We start from the raw sequence: 17,502 nt of genomic DNA, 5'->3' as shown, positions 1-17,502 counted from the left end.
TTAAGGCAAATTTCATGCCTTATTTTGCATCATGTCATTAGCACAGAAGCTAATGTACTGGAGAGCATTTTAGTAGCGTAAGTTCTTAGACTATACTACTAGATATTTGTAGACTACGCTACCATGTTGCATCACCAACTTGTTAAAACTTCTCCTTGGAAAGCTCTACGGCCAATCTAATCATGCATCACAAGGATCAGTTCCAAAGTTGAGAGATACTTTCTCTCTTAGAGTAACATCATTGCACAAGCATATGCTCTAGAATCTTGTTGAGTTTCTAACTACCATCAATCTACGGATGGTTAAACTCCACTCTAACTCAGAGGAAATGTAAGTTTTTTGAAAATTTCCTTTCAAATATAACAATCAGTCACACAGGCGTTACAGCCTACATGACAAAGTCTATAGACTTTCCTTATTTGACATTAAGCACAAGGTAAGGCCACTTTATATGTTCTAGCACCATCTTACAAAAGATAAATTCCCGTTTGAGCTGATAAGATGGCAAAGCACCTTCTAGTAGGTCAGGAGGGTGAAACCATGTTGACCTACAAGGTGGTTTTACCATAGTATCAACTACCTTTTGATCTTTAGCTTACTTAGTCATATACACTTATACATAAGAAACTTCACTTGCTGACCATAGCCATAATCTTTTACTGATAAAATCTAATCAAGATTTATCAATCATACAGATTACAAGAATTGATAAAGATGTTTTAATTGCTTGATTCCTCATGCCTATGTCCAAAAATCTCACTTTTCGTATCACTTTTACCCACTTGATTCCTCATGCCTATGTCTAAAAATCTCACTTTTCTTATCACTTTTAGCCACTTGATTCCTCATGCCTATGTCTAAAAATCCCATTTTTCTTATTGCTTTTTACCTTTGGTCGTGTTTATGTTGTTTTTGCAATTTTAGGCTTTATAGCTAGCTAAAACCTACCATTGCCTGACAAATGGTTCTAATAAATAGTACATATGTCTCTAGGCTACACAATTCTTATCAAATCTGAACATAGTTGAACCTTTTCTAATTATTTCTTTCATAACACTTATTCTTCACTTTCATGTATGGTGGGAGAGCATCTGGTTAGCCCAAAATGGAATTTACATCCCCCTACCTAATGCATGTAAATTTTATCCTCAAAAAGTTATCTATGGCCTAAAAGCCTAATCGCCAAGTTTGTAGCAGTGGTGATTGTAATATTCTTAGAGCCTAATCACCAAGTTTGTAACAATGGTGATTACAATATTCTTGAAGCCTCTCAAGTGTTCTCTTGAAGTATGGGTATAACATTTAGAAGCTGGCATCCACCATATCTTCAAAAGTTTGTTGTATACATGATGGCAAGAATTAAAGATGATGATAGTAGTGCATCATTACTTCTTCTATAGGGCCTTGATTCATGTTGTAGGAGAGAATCTCGGGGTCACCTTTCCTTTTGTTTGTGGATAGGTACCATAATCAGCTAAACCTACATGATCATTGCTGGATCATGTATCTTTCGCTAAGCTTTAATCCAAAGTAGCATATATTGCCTTTGATTCTACATTATGTTGAACATTGTTAGTTCAAAGTATGGAGAATTATAGTATTATAGATGGCAATCCCTTTTCTCTTTCACCTTGAAACTCCAGTGGAGAATGCCTTCTCTTCATGGACATATAGGTAGCGTAACCCCTTTTCTCTTTCACCTTGAAACTCTAGCAACGTGTGCCTTCTTTTCATGGACATATAGGTAGGGTAACCCCTTAGTACGTGTATTTTATGCATGCCGATCCAACCATATTATTCTATGTAAAGGAATTCATTTTGCCATGCTGACTGGATACCAAAAGCTTTAATTAGGGGGGGTGGTTGACACTATCTGATTCAATTTTTACATAGCCTTTCCTCGTATATGCAATGGTAGATGCATGCACTTCTAGCATATGTAAATGTGCACGATGATGTAGGTGACCAAGCAAATTTTTAGCAATTATAACTGTGCACAATGATGTAGGTAACTGTAGGTGAGGGTTGGCTAAACCTAGTGTCTTGGCCATGTTCTCCCATAGAGTTCCTTCACCTACCATTGGCATGAGCTCTATTTAATCTGGCCTTGGTGCTCTGATGGAATATGACATCCATGGCTGCTTCTTTGGATTGTCATTATAGCCCTTTGGATAACTTCTTTTAGCTAGATAGAAATGGAGTAATCTCCTTGGAGCCTTACAAGAATAGGTTACTTGTGTGGATCATATCTTCATACTTTGTAAATAATAAGTGGCGACGATCACTTCTTGCCTTGGGTATTGTACCTCTTGCTAAGTAACCCACGTAAGCCTGCTTTGAAGTTGGTAACTCTTTGGGGTCACGAGGGTTAGCAGGAAAGCCCTTTTGTGGAAGAGAATAAGAGATATTAGTTTGATGGGTGTTAGTGACATTCCTAGGTGATTGAGGAATGGGATGAGAAGATAATGGTTTAGTAGTTAGGAGGTGGTGTGAATAGGGTAAGTGCACTCTAGCATGCCCTTTGACTCTCTCCCCTCATCATCTTTAGGTGGTGGTGGTGGTGGATTTTTAGAGTTAAAAAATATTTATAATTGTGCCTGCTCATTTTGATTTTCATAAAGATATTCGAGATATTTTAAAGTAAAATCATTTACTCATGAAGTATGCATAGGTTTTAGATGTTTGTATTTGCATTGGTATAATGTAATTATTCCATGTGGAGAGTATAGAGAACACTTTTATGAAGTTTAAGATATAGGCGAGTGCAATATGATTCTAGCCACCCTTTGGAACCATTCTAGACTAGCCTGGATAAAATCTAATGTATCAGCATCGTGGGAAGGCTATCTAGAATAGATAGTTTCAAAAAATCTTCCTGATCATCCAACACGGTGGAGTTTTGGAGTTTTCGACTACTCTACACTAAAGATCTAAAATTAAGCACTATTAGATGAAGGATGACATAGTAAATAATAGTAGGATAAAAAATGTATAGATCAACATCGACTATAGACATTACTACTGTGGGATTGGCATACTTTTCTATATTTTGCTATGTTAAGTTATATCCCTTGTGGTTGGATCCTCGACAATGTCGATGTTATGTTGAAGAAGTGAAAGTTTAGAGATAAAACGAGTTTGTTGTGGGAATGGTCCCTTTGGGGTTACCCGTGGATGCCCTCTCAATGAGCTTGTACATTTGTTTGTGGGCTTCCGCTACTTGTGGTGGCTTATTCTATTACCTGTGCTAGCCACCCTATTACAATAGTATAATCAACAGCATTATCATATCTTCCTTAGACTTAAGCTACTGTGTGACCATTAGTTCTCTAGTGGCTCTGGCTTCTTGTCATTGTGTATATTTACTCTATGCAAACTTGTCCAATTGTGTCATTTTTTTGTTTGCTTGAGTCCACTCGTCCTAAGCCCTTAATTGCATCGACATGGCCCTATAGATGGATCACTCATCTTAATGGCTTTTAAGCATTTGTTCTCCTCCTTGAATCATCCAAGAGGATTACCTTATCATATAATTACATATAGAATTAGCAATAATGAGCCACAACGTTTATATTTGTAATATTTGTCTTTAGACATGCACCCCCACATAGACCTAGGGGGCCTTGCATGGCATTTGGCATCTTTGTATAACCTTAAGACTGGAAAAAATCAGGCTTGTCATGGAAACACATTACCGAACATAGCTGCATTTAGGGCTGATGTAGAGGAGGGAAAGAGTAGTAGTGAAACCCTTTACTTACATGACATGGCTGCATGGAGGGCAAGTGTGAGAAAACTAAGTAGGGAGAGAGCCACATCACACACACATACAACATTGTGGACACATGATAGCCATGCATTGGCCCATGTTCAATACGAACACATGCCCCCTTTCTCTCGCTTACCTAATCCTTAACGATTGGGACGCCACTAGGTGGCGGTCTCTTTTGAATGCACTATGCCCTTTGTGGGCCTTGCCTTAGTAAGTGGGAGCCTTAGACACCGTCATCGTCATTGCTTGGGAGCTGGTAGCTTGACAACTTAAGTTTTATTTACACAAGGGGCTTACATGACATCCACACAAACGTTTGTGAGTCCCATTAAGGTTGCTTTTTAGCGGGCACTGTGCCCGTTTTCAAGCATTTCAATAGTCACTTATTTTGAGTGATAATAAGATAAATTGTAAACATTAGGCATTATTTCTACTTTACCCGTCATTTTCAATTGTGACTCGGCCCTTCAAAAATCATCCTTGTCCACTAAGTGGGAAACATTTGCTAGCTAACTATCGTCTACACTGTCCCACGATGGCAAATAAAGTTCTATCAATTAGACACAAGAGACCCTCCACCCTTCTCAACACTATCTCCCATGGGGTCTTAAGACCTTTGGTAGGTGAGATCAATGGATGACATTGATGAAAATCGTGACACGTTATTTGGGCCGTCAAATAAAGTAAACTTGGAAAAGTAAACTATGCAGAGTAAACTACAAAAAACTAGGAAAATTTCATCTTAGTTTTACTTTGTAGTTTACTAAGCGATCATAGTTTACTTCCTAGTTTACTAAGCGGGCATAGTTTACTCCCTAGTTTACTCGACAAATCATAGTTTACTTTGTAGTTTACATCATGGGATGAGGGTGAATTTGGGTTTGGGACTTAGAAAAATTTGGAGCAAGATGTTATGTGCAAATGGGAATTTGAATTCAAGACCTTGGGTCACTACTTACCACTACACTATACCTTCAAGCAATGGTACCATATGGTTTCAAGCCATTATATTCTATGTTTTTCACCCCTAGTTTACTTTGTGATGCACCGACATAGTTTACTTTATCCGACAGCCTAAAAAAGGCGACGTAATTTAGATCAATGCCATCCATTGATCTCACCTAACAAGGGTCTTTAAGACCCCGTGGTAGATAGTGCTGAGGCTCCACCCTTGCACGTAACATCACCTGGCGGCCCTTTTCTCAATGTAGTCATGCAAAGCTTAGCCAGATATGTAAACACCTGACGGGCGGACAAGTCTGAACTTATATTCATACTATATAGGTACAGAGCTGTACGGATGTGTACTACTGAATCAGCTCTCACAGCCGGATCCGCCCCCTCTAATTTTTTGAAAGAACCTTTCATAAAACCAGAGGTCCAGAGCTGATCAAAACCCTAATTCGAGGTACCCAAGTGCTTCGATTGGATCCCAAAATCTGAACTCATATGAAACAGGGCTCTGATCAAGGCCCTAGATTTTTTAAATACCTGATCAAATATGCTCTGATCAAAACCGTAGATTCTAAGGTGCCGTTAGGTGAAGTTTTCTGGGCTCATTGTATGGTGGTGCGGGACGGTGGGTTGTTGCTGATTAGTGTTTCGCAACAAATAAATTTCTCCTCATTTCTCTCAAAGCATGACAATTTAGCGGTTTCCACTGCCACACTTGGCCGCACACATCGGTGTTTTAGCGGCTTCTATGCAGGTGTGGCCTCTGATTTTGGGCAATATATCCGTGTTTTTGGGCTCTTGGTATCGGCAGATTTGAAGAATAAACCCAGCTTAATTTTGCTGGCCACCCCAAATTTCGTGGTTTTGTGCTGACCTCGTATTTGTAAAGCCTATCACATGAAGTTGGACCCTATATCTGGTCACCTAATTATCCAGCAAATATGGTGGTTTGGGCTTTCGTGTTAGACCTTAAATTTGGAGCAAAGCCCATCATATGAAATTGGACCTTCTATGTGGCCACCACATTGTCTAGCAAATTTAATGGTTTTGGGCTCTCAAGTTGGACCTTATATTCGGAGCAAACTCCATCACATGAAGTTGGATCTTGCACTTGGAGCAAAGCTCTTACATGAAGTCCAATCCCACATTGACCCAAGGGATTCTCTTGCAAATGCAGGGTTTTGAACCGTTGGCATTGCAGCTTCTCATGACCAAATGAGCTTCTCTCTCTCAGTGGTATGGCTCTGGAGCCCTCTGATGTGGAGAATCTCAACATCTAGGGTCTCTATTGGCAGGCATCTTGCACGGCAAAGCACACCTGAGCGGCATCGAAAATTGACTGCCAGATTTCGCCTCTTCCTCATCTCAATTTGTTCATGTCTTCTTTCTCTGTACCTTATGTTGAGATCTTCCCACTTTGGCTCTTTGCACTCTACTGCAGACCCTATAGTGAACAATGCATCTTTCATCGTCGACATTGCAGACAAGATCATGCAAAGAAACGGCTCTTTAGCTGCTTGTGATATCTACACTGGAACGTGGGTTCATGATAGCACGGCTCCCATATACAATTTGTCTACATGTCCATTTGCTGAAGTCGGATTCAGCTGCCAAGATAATGGGCGGCCTGATTCGGACTATTTGAAGTGGAGATGGCAACCGTTTGGATGTGACATTCCACTGTAAGTTTGATAACTTAATTTGAATACAACATATAGATATGACTCATTGCATTCCCCAATATCTTAGGTATTCTTTTGCGCAGGTTTGATGCCAAAGACATTCGCCAAAGGCTTCAAGGCCTGCGGGTTGCATTCGTGGGCGACTCTATGGGAAGGACTCAATGGGAATCTTTCATTTGCCTTTTAATGGCAGATATTTCTAACAAGAGTTCTGTATATGAAGTGAATGGAAACTCCATAACAAAGCAAAGGCCGTATTTGGCTGTTACATTTAGTGCTTTTAACTTCACTGTGGAGTATTATCGCTCGCCTTATCTTGTACAGGAGGGGCCACCACCTAAGCATGTTCCCAAAAGAGTTCAAACAACCCTCAGGCTGGACAAGTTAGAAACGACAGAAACCAAATGGCTGCAAGCAGATGTGTTGGTGTTCAACACTGGGCATTGGTGGACACCATCAAAGACTTTTGTAAGGTATTATAGTTGTTGGGTAGTCTTTGATGGTGGACACCATCAAAGACTTTTGTAAGGTATTATAGTTGTTGGGTAGTTATTTAATTTGATTAATGGTTTGCATATTCTCAACTCTGTAGCTGGAGGCTCTTTCGTGGTTTCTAGCCACATTAAGGTAATGTCTTAAAAATTGTTTACTATATTCTAGATTTTTTGGTTTATATGGTTGGATCAAGTAGTTTGAGTTTTATGTTAAGGTAGTCAAGACCAAAGGTAAGAACACGGTACTGCAAGCATCCATTTACCTTGTGTGAAAAGGAGTCACTTTTTGGTGACACCAATTGGATGTGTTGCACATGGACATAGAGGGTGACATCAAGCAGACCTAGGAACTGTTTGTTGAAGAGCTGCAATATCACACACTTGGCCTCCTCATCTGGATCATTTGGGAGAGCCATCTCATGGCTCCTGCGAAGTCTGCCCTACACCTCAATCCCCCACCCGCTCTACCTCTATGCATGCAACACTCCAGTTGCCAATTGTGCCAACTGCATTCAGCAGCTTGCCATTCAGTTGCAGGCATTAAAGGTCATGTTTAAACCTTTGTTGAAGCCATAGTTCAAGTGAGTTTGTGAAGGGTTTCAACATGTATTACTTCACAAAACCATTGCCTGGTGGTCCATCACAAAGGCCAGGGTAACGAGGATGAAGACAATCAGAAGGATGAGCAAAGGTCTGCAAAACATGGAAATAAAGAAAGAGAACACACAAGCTGGGCATGTTTTAGGCTGTCCTGCTTCCAGGAGGAACAGGATGATCTCTGCGCATTCCAGTGAGATTCATAAATTTTGTTTTCTTTTAGCAGATATACTCTTTCATTTTCATGCCTTTTTGACATCCAGTTCGCTCATGGACCATATGTATTACTTTTGGGTCATTTGTAGATGTTAATGAGATCTCTCTTTCTCTCTTTCGCCCCCCCCCCGGGTGACAACTTAATACAACTTGAAATTGAAATGGAAAGATGGACACTAGCACTGGGGCCGGAACGGGCCGAACCCCCCCTCAATATATGATATATTTATTGGGAGTATTTAACAAATACAATGCTCCATGGGTTCCAAGTGATGTCCCAGATGATGTCCATGTACATATGAAAACAGTACCAAACAAATAGGCTCGAAGTCGAAATTCGATGTAGATGCTCGAAGCAGAATGACCACTAGTGTGGTCGAGTCTCTACGGTCCTGTGCTTTCACTGGACTCCGCAGAGAGCGCCACACTGGTGTTCCGAGACCACGCACAAACAGGCGCTCTCGTACTAATGCCTGGCTCTCCCGATCTCAGCACCTTTGGACCAAGGTTCTCCAATAGAGCTTGGACAACCCGGCACCGAACGGGTGTTGGCCGTATAGGGAGTCGGGAATCCCTTATCAGATTTAAACACAAAATACTTTACTTAAATCTGAAATTCACTTACTTGTGGATGGCTGATAGAGAACCAATACTCGTGGTATTTGTGTAGAAGATGTAGCCACCCAGGAGATATGAAATCCTCTTGTAGTCGCCAGTGGAGAAGATGTGTAACCTCTTTCAAAGTAGGAAATAGAGAGGCAGCCTTAGAAGATATAACACCTTGTTGAAGAAACAGTCGCCTCGTGGTGAATCACCAAGACAAGTACCACCGCAAAAAGACCACAGCCGCCTGCTGTGAGAGGAGGAGTACCCACTTGCAAGGGAGAAGATACCCGACTGCAGCATGGGAAGAAGATGGCGTGGAGGAGCAGCCTGTTATGAAAGGAGTGGGCACACACACAGTTGCCAGCTAGAGAAAAGGGGCAGCCTGCTGGAGAGCAAGTGTAGCCACCTTGTATGGAGAAGGGATACCTGGCTGCAGCCGCCTGTGGGGAGGAGAAGCAGCCGCCTGCAGAATAGGTGCAATCGCCTGTATGGGAGGAGAAGCAGCCGCTTGCAGGTAAGACAGGCGCAGAGGATAGGGCAGCGCAGCCTGCAGATGGTACCGCCTGTTGTCTGCCAGCCAGCCGCCTGTAGAAAAGTATGCGCAAGCCACCTGTAGCATGTACAGCTCCCTGCAGCGATGGAGGGAAAACAGCACCCTTGGAAGCATGCGCCGACTGTAAGCAGCAGTAGCACGACTGCCTTTGAATTTTGGCCCAGCCGTCAGCAACAAACGATGGAGGCGCACAGAGTCATGCGTGCCAAGGTGGTCGTGGGGCTTCTTTTTATTAAGGTGGAAAGGGAGTGAAGCTCTAGTGATTTGGCTGGCCTCCACGATTTGCATGTGGATGGCCAGTTCTAAAGTGGGTTGGGTAGGTGTCCATGCACCCACCCCCACACACTTAAGTGGGGCTCCCCACCTTGGCCCCTAAGTGGGTGCCCAAAGGGGGTGCCCACTTTTAAGTGTGTGTGAACATTAAACCTTATAAAACCAAGGGTTAGAAATAAAATATTAAAAACAACATGTGAATTATACTTACCACCTGTTCACATGCACCGAAACTCGTCAGAATACAGAGCAGACTTCACGACTCATTGGCAGGCGTCCCCGCTCAGTAAGTAACACGTCAAACAGGCAAACACAAAAATACAAGTCATGCGAAAACAGTTTCAAACATGCAAATCATGTGTGCATGTGCAAATAGTAACATGGACATATCTCCCGTTCATGGAACAAGTACAAAATATCTGTCGGCACAAAATTGGCACGACATAAAAACATAAAAACCTGGTCTTCCTATGGAGTGACAGTCCCATAGGTAAGACACAGTTCCAGGCACGAGTCTCCCTATGGTGTGACAGTCCCATAGGCAAAACACGGCACGAATATTGGCTCTTCCATGGCGTGACAATCCCATGGGTCGAACACAGTCCAGGTCATACACGGGTGGCACTAGTCTGGCTCCCGTCCATACGACACCATCCTGCTAACACACGGGTGGCATCAGTCTGGCTCCCGTCCATGTCAGCAAAATATTGGCCTCTTCACATGAGACACTGGCCTGGCCTCAAGTGAACGAGACACAAAATCTGGAGATGGACCAAATGGTCGGCCAATTGGTGACATCCCCCGGGCTTCTAAAGAGTTGACCTCAACTGAAAAGCCTCAAGATATGCCTGTAACAACTGTGGGTAATCAACAAAATAATCCTCATTTACCCACTTGGCATCAATAGCCAAATAATTTTTAAACTTCACAAGGTATCTCCTGGAAAGCTTTCCGGCAGGTAGCTTTTGCTCATTGTGAAAAACAATCTGTTCTGGCTGGAGGATCTCCTCAAGCTCTTCAATCTCTGGTGGATCTTCTGTGTGACAGGCTCATCAGGATCTGGCCCCACATATTTCCGAAATAGACTCACATGAAAAGCATTGTGAATCTTCCAGTGACTAGGTAATGCAAGCCTGTATGACACTTCATTGATCTTGTGAATCACCTTGAAGGGTCCATAATAGCGAGGAGAAAGCTTAGGATATGATCCTTCTCGTCCTGGCCTCTTCCGAAGCCTAGCCTTCTCAAATTTCAGCAATACCCAATCACCTTCTTTGACTTTCATGTCCCTTCTGTGCTTGTCAGCAGCCATTTTATGCTTATCTTGAGATCTTGCAATGGCTGTCCGCACCTGACCAAAGGCAACATCCAAGTCACGAACATATTCATCAGCTGTAAATATCTCATCCTTGGTACGAAGGATGGGTGGCAATACCACTCTGCCATAGATAATCTCAAACGGAGTCTTTCCCGTGGAAGCATGGATCGTATTGTTGTAGGCAAACTCAACAAGTGGAAGATACTTCTCCCATGCAGTCTTTTGATCTGCCACATAACACTTCAATAAATCCAACACGGCTGAATTTGCAGCTTCACTTTGGCCATCCGTTTGGGGATGATAAAAGCTGATGAAAACTTAAGCTTAGTACCCATATTATCAAATAAAGCCTTCCAAAAGAGGCTTGTAGTCCTGGGATCTCTATCCCCAACAATGGATTTAGGCATACCATGATGCTTGAAAATATTAGCAAGAAAAAGCTTTACCATATGATCCGCTTTGATGGTTTTCTTGACGGGCAAGAAGTGAGCTTGCTTGCTAAATCTGTCCACAATAGTCCAAATAGCATCATTCGCATGCTGGGATCTAGGCAAGTCCATAATAAAATCCATAGTGATGCTTTCCCAAGGTTGCGAGGGAATAGGCAATGGCTGAAGCAAACCAGGAGGTTTTTGCCTGTCAAATTTCACCTTTTGGCAAGTAATACATGCACGCACATAAGCCTCAATGTCTTTACGCATGCTTGGCCAAAAGAAACATCTCTGAATCATGTGAGTAGTAGGCATGATACCTCTATGACCAGCATATGGTGGAGCGTGACATTCGTCCATAACCTTAGGACGCAAATCCTTCACCACACATAGGCAATTATCCTTCATAAGATAACCCTCGTTGATAACATAAGAGGCATGTGAACGACCAGCCATCAAATCAATCCATATATGGCAAAAATCAGCATCCAAATGATACAAATCTCGCATAGCAGATAAGTCGCCATGAGAGGCCATTGAAACTGCAGCAACATAAGGCCTCCTGAATAATGCATCGGCCACCACATTTTTCTTTCCTGGAGACAGTTGACCCTTTGATTCACTGTCAATAACCCTTTCAAGGAGCTTGTGTCTAACTCGTAGGGCATCAGACCCACGAGAGGCACTAGATGGACCCCTCGAATTTGGCACTTCCAAAGGGCTGCCTTGGCTGTCCATTGTGTTTTAAGTTTGCTAAAAGCGGGATGTCCAGTACACAGGTTCGTTTCCCCTCTAGAGAGAGGGAAACAACCGTGGTTTGATACCAATGAAACCGATCCCGTCAAGTGGGAAGACTCCGTTGGATATCCACACGCTTAATAGCACACTTTAAAACCACAAATTTGAAATGGACAACTTAATACAACTTGAAATTGAAATGAAATGAAATGGAAAGATGGACACCAGCACTGGGGCCGGAACGGGCCAACCCCCCCCTCAATATATGATATATTTATTGGGAGTATTTAACAAATACAATGCTCCATGGGTTCCAAGCATAGTAGCAACAGAACGGGAATGGGAGCGGAAGGAAAGCCCCATCAGGGGAACAGGAACGGGCCACAAGGGGAACGAGAGAGAAAGAGAGAGGGAAAAGTTAGAAGCCTTGCTGCCTTGCCTTGGAAAGTAGGAGTCGAAGTCTAAAGAGACTCGAGAGAGGAGCCCACTCGTGACTCAGAGCTGTCAAGTGTGCACGCCGCACGGGCCTAGGAAGTATGCGGGCAGGCGACAATAGGGTACGTCTTTCAAGGATATCCACGGGTGGCTCGCAACAACGGGTACACTTTCTCTCTTTTTTTTTTTCTTGGCCAAACATAAAAAACGTTCCCCTAAGGGGGAATGGCAGCCAAACGTTCCATGAAACCGTTCCCCCACGTTCCCCCACGTTCCCCTGGCCGTTCCCATGCCAAATCGTTCCCCCATGCACGTTCCACCCAGTTTAGGCATCTCAGCCTTGGGGGAACGCGTTCCACTGTTCCCAAGGGGTGGAAACGGCGTTCCCTTGCTACTATGGTTCCAAGAACCAGATGATGTCCATGTACATATGAAAACAGTACCAAACACATAGGCTCGAAGTCGAAATTCGATGTAGATGCTCGAAGCAGAATGACCACTAGTGTGGTCCAGTCTCTACGGTCCTGTGCTTTCACTGGACTCCGCAAAGAGCGCCACATTGGTGTTTCGAGACCACGCACAAACAAGCGCTCTCGTACTAACGCCTGGCTCTCCCGATCTCAGCACCTTTGGACCGAGGTTCTCCAATAGAGCTTGGACAACCCGGCACCGAACGGGTGTTGGCCGTATAGGGAGTCGGGAATCCCTTATCAGATTTAAACACAAAATACTTTACTTAAATCTGAAATTCACTTACTTGTGGATGGCTGATAGAGAACCAATACCCGTGGTATTTGTGTAGAAGATGTAGCCACCCAGGAGATATGAAATCCTCTTGTAGTCGCCAGTGGAGAAGATGTGCAATCTCTTTCAAAGTAGGAAATAGAGAGGCAGCCTTGGAAGATATAACACCTTGTTGAAGAAACAGTCACCTCGTGGTGAATCACCAAGACAAGTACCACCGCAAAAAGACCACAGCCGCCTGCTGTGAGAGGAGGAGTACCCACTTGCAAGGGAGAAGATACCCGACTGCAGCGTGGGAAGAAGATGGCGTGGAGGAGCAGCCTGTTATGAAAGGAGTGGGCACACACACAGCTGCCAGCTAGAGAAAAGGGGCAGCCTGCTGGAGAGCAAGTGTAGCCACCTTGTATGGAGAAGGGATACCTGGCTGCAGCCGCCTGTGGGGAGGAGAAGCAGCCGCCTGCAGAATAGGTGCAGTCGCCTGTATGGGAGGAGAAGCAGCCGCCTGCAGGTAAGACAGGCGCAGAGGATAGGGCAGCGCAGCCTGCAGATGGTACCGCCTGTTGTCTGCCAGCCAGCCGCCTGTAGAAAAGTATGCGCAGCCACCTGTAGCGTGTACAGCTAGCTGCCTGCAGCGATGGAGGGAAAACAGCACCCTTGGAAGCATGCGCCGACTGTAAGCAGCAGTAGCACGACTGCCTTTGAATTTTGGCCCAGCCGTCAGCAACAAACGATTGAGGCGCACAGAGTCATGCGTGCCAAGGTGGTCGTGGGGCTTCTTTTTATTAAGGTGGAAAGGGAGTGAAACTATAGTGATTTGGTTGGCCTCCACGATTTGCATGTGGATGGCCAGTTCTAAAGTGGGTTGGGTAGGTGCCCATGCACCCACCCCCACACACACTTAAGTGGGGCTCCCCACCTTGGCTCCTAAGTGGGTGCCCACTTTTAAGTGTGTGTGAACATTAAACCTTATAAAACCAAGGGTTAGAAATAAAATATTAAAAACAACATCTGAATTATACTTACCACCTGTTCACATGCACCGAAACTCCTCAGAATACAGAGCAGACTTCACGACTCACTGGCAGGCGTCCCCGCTCAGTCAGTAACACGTCAAACAGGCAAACACAAAAATACAAGTCATGCGAAAACAGTTTCAAACATGCAAATCATGTGTGCATGTGCAAATAGTAACATGGACATATCTCCCGTTCATGGAACAAGTACAAAATATCTGTCGCGCACAAAACTGGCACGACATAAAAACATAAAAACCTGGTCTTCCTATGGAGTGACAGTCCCATAGGTAAGACACAGTTGCAGGCACGAGTCTCCCTATGGTGTGACAGTCCCATAGGCAAAACACGGCACGAATATTGGCTCTTCCATGGCGTGACAATCCCATGGGTTGAACACAGTCCAGGTCATACACGGGTGGCACTAGTCTGGCTCCTGTCCATACGACACCATCCTGCTAACACACGGGTGGCACCAGTCTGGCTTCCGTCCATGTCAGCAAAATACTGGCCTCTTCACATGAGACACCGGCCTGGCCTCACGTGAACGAGACACAAAATCTGGAGATGGACCAAATGGTCGGCCAATTGGTGACACCCCGGCAGATGGATGTATTAGCATCATTGAGCGGCTCCCCACATAGGAGTACAGGGTCTATGGGACCAAAGACTGTAATGCACATGGCCACCTCGAATTGTAATGGGACATTGTGGTCAAACCTTGGAGATTTTGCCAAGATATATGCAGGTTGTGATGTGATCCTCTGTGCAAATACACACCAAGGTGTCAGGATACATTTACAAATCTGCATACAGAGATTAGACCTGCACTTTGGGGCGGGTGGGGGGGATATGAAGTTTGGATAGAGCGGTCGTCTTGTTAAGACCCAACCTTCGCAAGATGCTTACGGTGGTGAGACGTGATGAGGAGGCCAAATTCATGTGGATCCATGCAGCCATGACAGGTGCCAGCATGGTACACATTGCAGTTTTCTACTTTCTACCAGACAAATATTTGCCTTTGCACAAGATGTAACGCAGGAGTGTTCACCATACTCTCCCCTTTTTGTACATATCGTAGATTTTGCTAACAAGGAGACATCCTCCATGTCACCAGCTAGACATTAAACGGCAAGGGTTATTTGGATGGTGTTCTCGATCCATGGCTATGTTAGTTTACATGGGGTGTCACATGCACCCTGCACTATGGTGCTATGTGACACAATGACTCAGCATTCACTATAATATGTTACATCATTTTTACAGTAGTGTAGTACCTTCTTAGGAGATCTTTTGTTGTATGCCGTGGCCCCATTGTGAGCCCCAGTACCGGACATGCCAGGCACGAGCTACGTAGGTCTTTTTCAGCCTTAGAGAGTCTGCATGTGTCAGTCCTCTTAACCCACTAGGAGAATTCATCATATAGAAGCATGTAATCAGCCCTAGATTAGGTATTGCATTAGAAAAGCATTGTTAGAAAGCATTTGCATATGGGCCAGCCCATAAGGTAGCCCTTTCATAAGGGTATGCCTTGATGTTGATGCTTAGCATCATCCACCTCTCATTGGCTAGTCAGCAGCTTGAATATGGCATATAACAGTCATTTTTCAGCACAGATAACAGTTGGCCAGCATCTAGTGTTGGGCCAGCATTTAGTGCCAACATTAAATGCTAGGCATTGACATTTAATGCTCATTTTTCACAAATCTGGCCAACAGCAGCATACTAACACCGACTAGCAGCAAATTCACCTATATAAGCAGCCCATAGTGTCGTTGCATAAAACACATCACTCATCGAGTATTCACAACAAAGCAATTAAGAGAACATGTGTGCTTAAGTGTCCTCATGGTTCTTGGAGCATACAAATAGCCTCAAGCACTCCGTGCTTCAGTGCAAGGAAGCATAGAAGATCCTCTCATCTTCAGCCAGCATATGTGTATATCCTCAACAGTTCTGGATTTCATAAGTGGCTTCATAGAGACTTCTACAGTGCTATTGGTTCAGCCTGCAGTTGGACTTCCTTGTCCTTGCATTTGGTTGTCCACACTCATCATTCACATCATTGTACAAAGTTCTCCAAAGTAATACAAGCAAATACTCTTGCTTGTCACAAGGGGGGGCTCGGGGGGGGGGGGGGGGGGGGGATTTCAATGGGTAATTGGGACCCAATCTGGTGTCGATGGATTGCATAAACTCACAGGTTTAAAAAAGGCTTTGTTGCGCATTATGACGGTCAATCTATTGCATGCTACATTGGTATCAGAGCAATAGGTTGTGACCCAACTTAGCTACCCAAAGTGAGCATCTCGTGGATGGTACAGTTGTGGTAAGGAAAAACCACTAGGCCTCCACAACGTCAGGAGAGACTTCTTCAGAAAGCTACAAAGAAGATATGGAAGGAGAGATCAACAAAGAAGATACCATCAAAGAAACGCTTCCGCACTTCAGTGATGATTTCGTCAAAGCAATTTTGGAGCAAAACAGATTGCTCAAGCTCCAAATTGAGGCTAAAGAAGCAGAAGTAGAAAAAGCCAAAGAAAAAGATATCAAAGTGGCTATCATCAAGTTTGGATCTTTACGGTTAACATTCCAAAAAACAGCCTTTAGGATTGAACACGGCCACTACGAGTTTGTGGTGATGCCATTCAGACTCATCAATGCACCCCCCGATGTTTTTTAACAAGATAAAAGTGTGTGTTCATCTTTCTAGATGATATACTCATTTTTTTTGCCACTGTAGAGCAGCATGAGCGGGATGTTGAAAAGGTCTTGTAACTATTGCGAGACAATGACATCTATATCAATGCAAAAAAGAGCAAATTTGTAGTAGTGAAAATCCACTATCTGGGATATGCCATCAGTGCAGATGAGATTGGCCTTGACCTTGAAAAGATAAGGGTAATTCTGGAATTGGATGTTCCTAAGAATTCTTAGGAGATCCACTCTTTTGCAGGTCTCTGTCAAGCATACAAATCCCACATGGATAAATTTTTAGACCTTGTAGCACCTCTTGTAGACTTGCTCAAGGGTGTGAAGACGCGTTACTATAAAGTGTCTCATATGGTCAAAGCACTCCAGGCATTCCATGCAGTGAAGAAGGTTGCCTCCGAGTCTCCGGTTCTCACGTTGGCTTCGTGGAATTATCCTTTTGTAGTGATTACTGATGCCAACAATTTAGCCATAGGAGTTGTCCTCTGGGAGGAAGGATGCCCAGTGGCTTATTAAAGTCAGAAATTGAATGACGCAGAGAAGAATTATTTAGTATATGACAAAGAGTTATTGGGAGTGATGACGGCTCTTAAGCATTGGAAATGATTCCTTTACGGGAGGGAATTCACAGTGTACCTAGGCTGACATTGAGCTTCTAGGTGCATGTGCACATGATTTGTTCACATTGTGTTATTCATTTGATGTTGTTCATCGTTAAAGAGGCAAGGAATGGTCAGTTAGAGTTTGGGCAGCCCAGGCACCGCAAACAGTAGAAGCAGGAAGCTTGCAAGGCAAGGTGGCCGATGGTGTGGCAGGGCACACACGGTTGCATATTCTCAATTTAGTGGTGCTGGTAGCACTTTTCATGGGCAAGAAATGGGTCTACGAGTTAGGACTCGGCACAAGACACCTTGGCTATGAGAAAAAACAAAAAAAAAAACACTAGCAAGCCAACTATGCTGCT

At 43.8% G+C, this 17,502-nt stretch overlaps 1 protein-coding gene across 2 annotated transcripts in view; it reads left to right on the top strand.

Annotated features, from left to right (window-relative positions):
• Nucleotides 1–4,931: 4,931 nt before the first annotated feature.
• Nucleotides 4,932–17,502, top strand: part of LOC147628221 (protein trichome berefringence-like 7) — a 51,600-nt gene continuing 39,029 nt past the window's right edge. Inside the window, exons 1-2 of one of the 2 annotated variants that reach the window (XM_086813287.1) lie at nt 4,932–6,408; nt 6,492–6,881. In XM_086813287.1, the coding sequence (XP_086669413.1) occupies nt 5,942–6,408; nt 6,492–6,881 (857 nt within the window). In that variant the 5' untranslated portion in view covers nt 4,932–5,941. The remainder of the gene's footprint in view (nt 6,409–6,491; nt 6,882–17,502) is intronic. The other variant, XM_086813288.1, reaches the window with a different exon arrangement.

This window comes from Cibotium barometz, chromosome 19 (assembly GCF_041138505.1).
Source record: "Cibotium barometz isolate CiBa-2024 chromosome 19, ASM4113850v1, whole genome shotgun sequence".
Lineage (NCBI taxonomy): Eukaryota > Viridiplantae > Streptophyta > Polypodiopsida > Cyatheales > Cibotiaceae > Cibotium > Cibotium barometz.
This window is presented reverse-complemented; position numbering and strand designations above follow the sequence as displayed.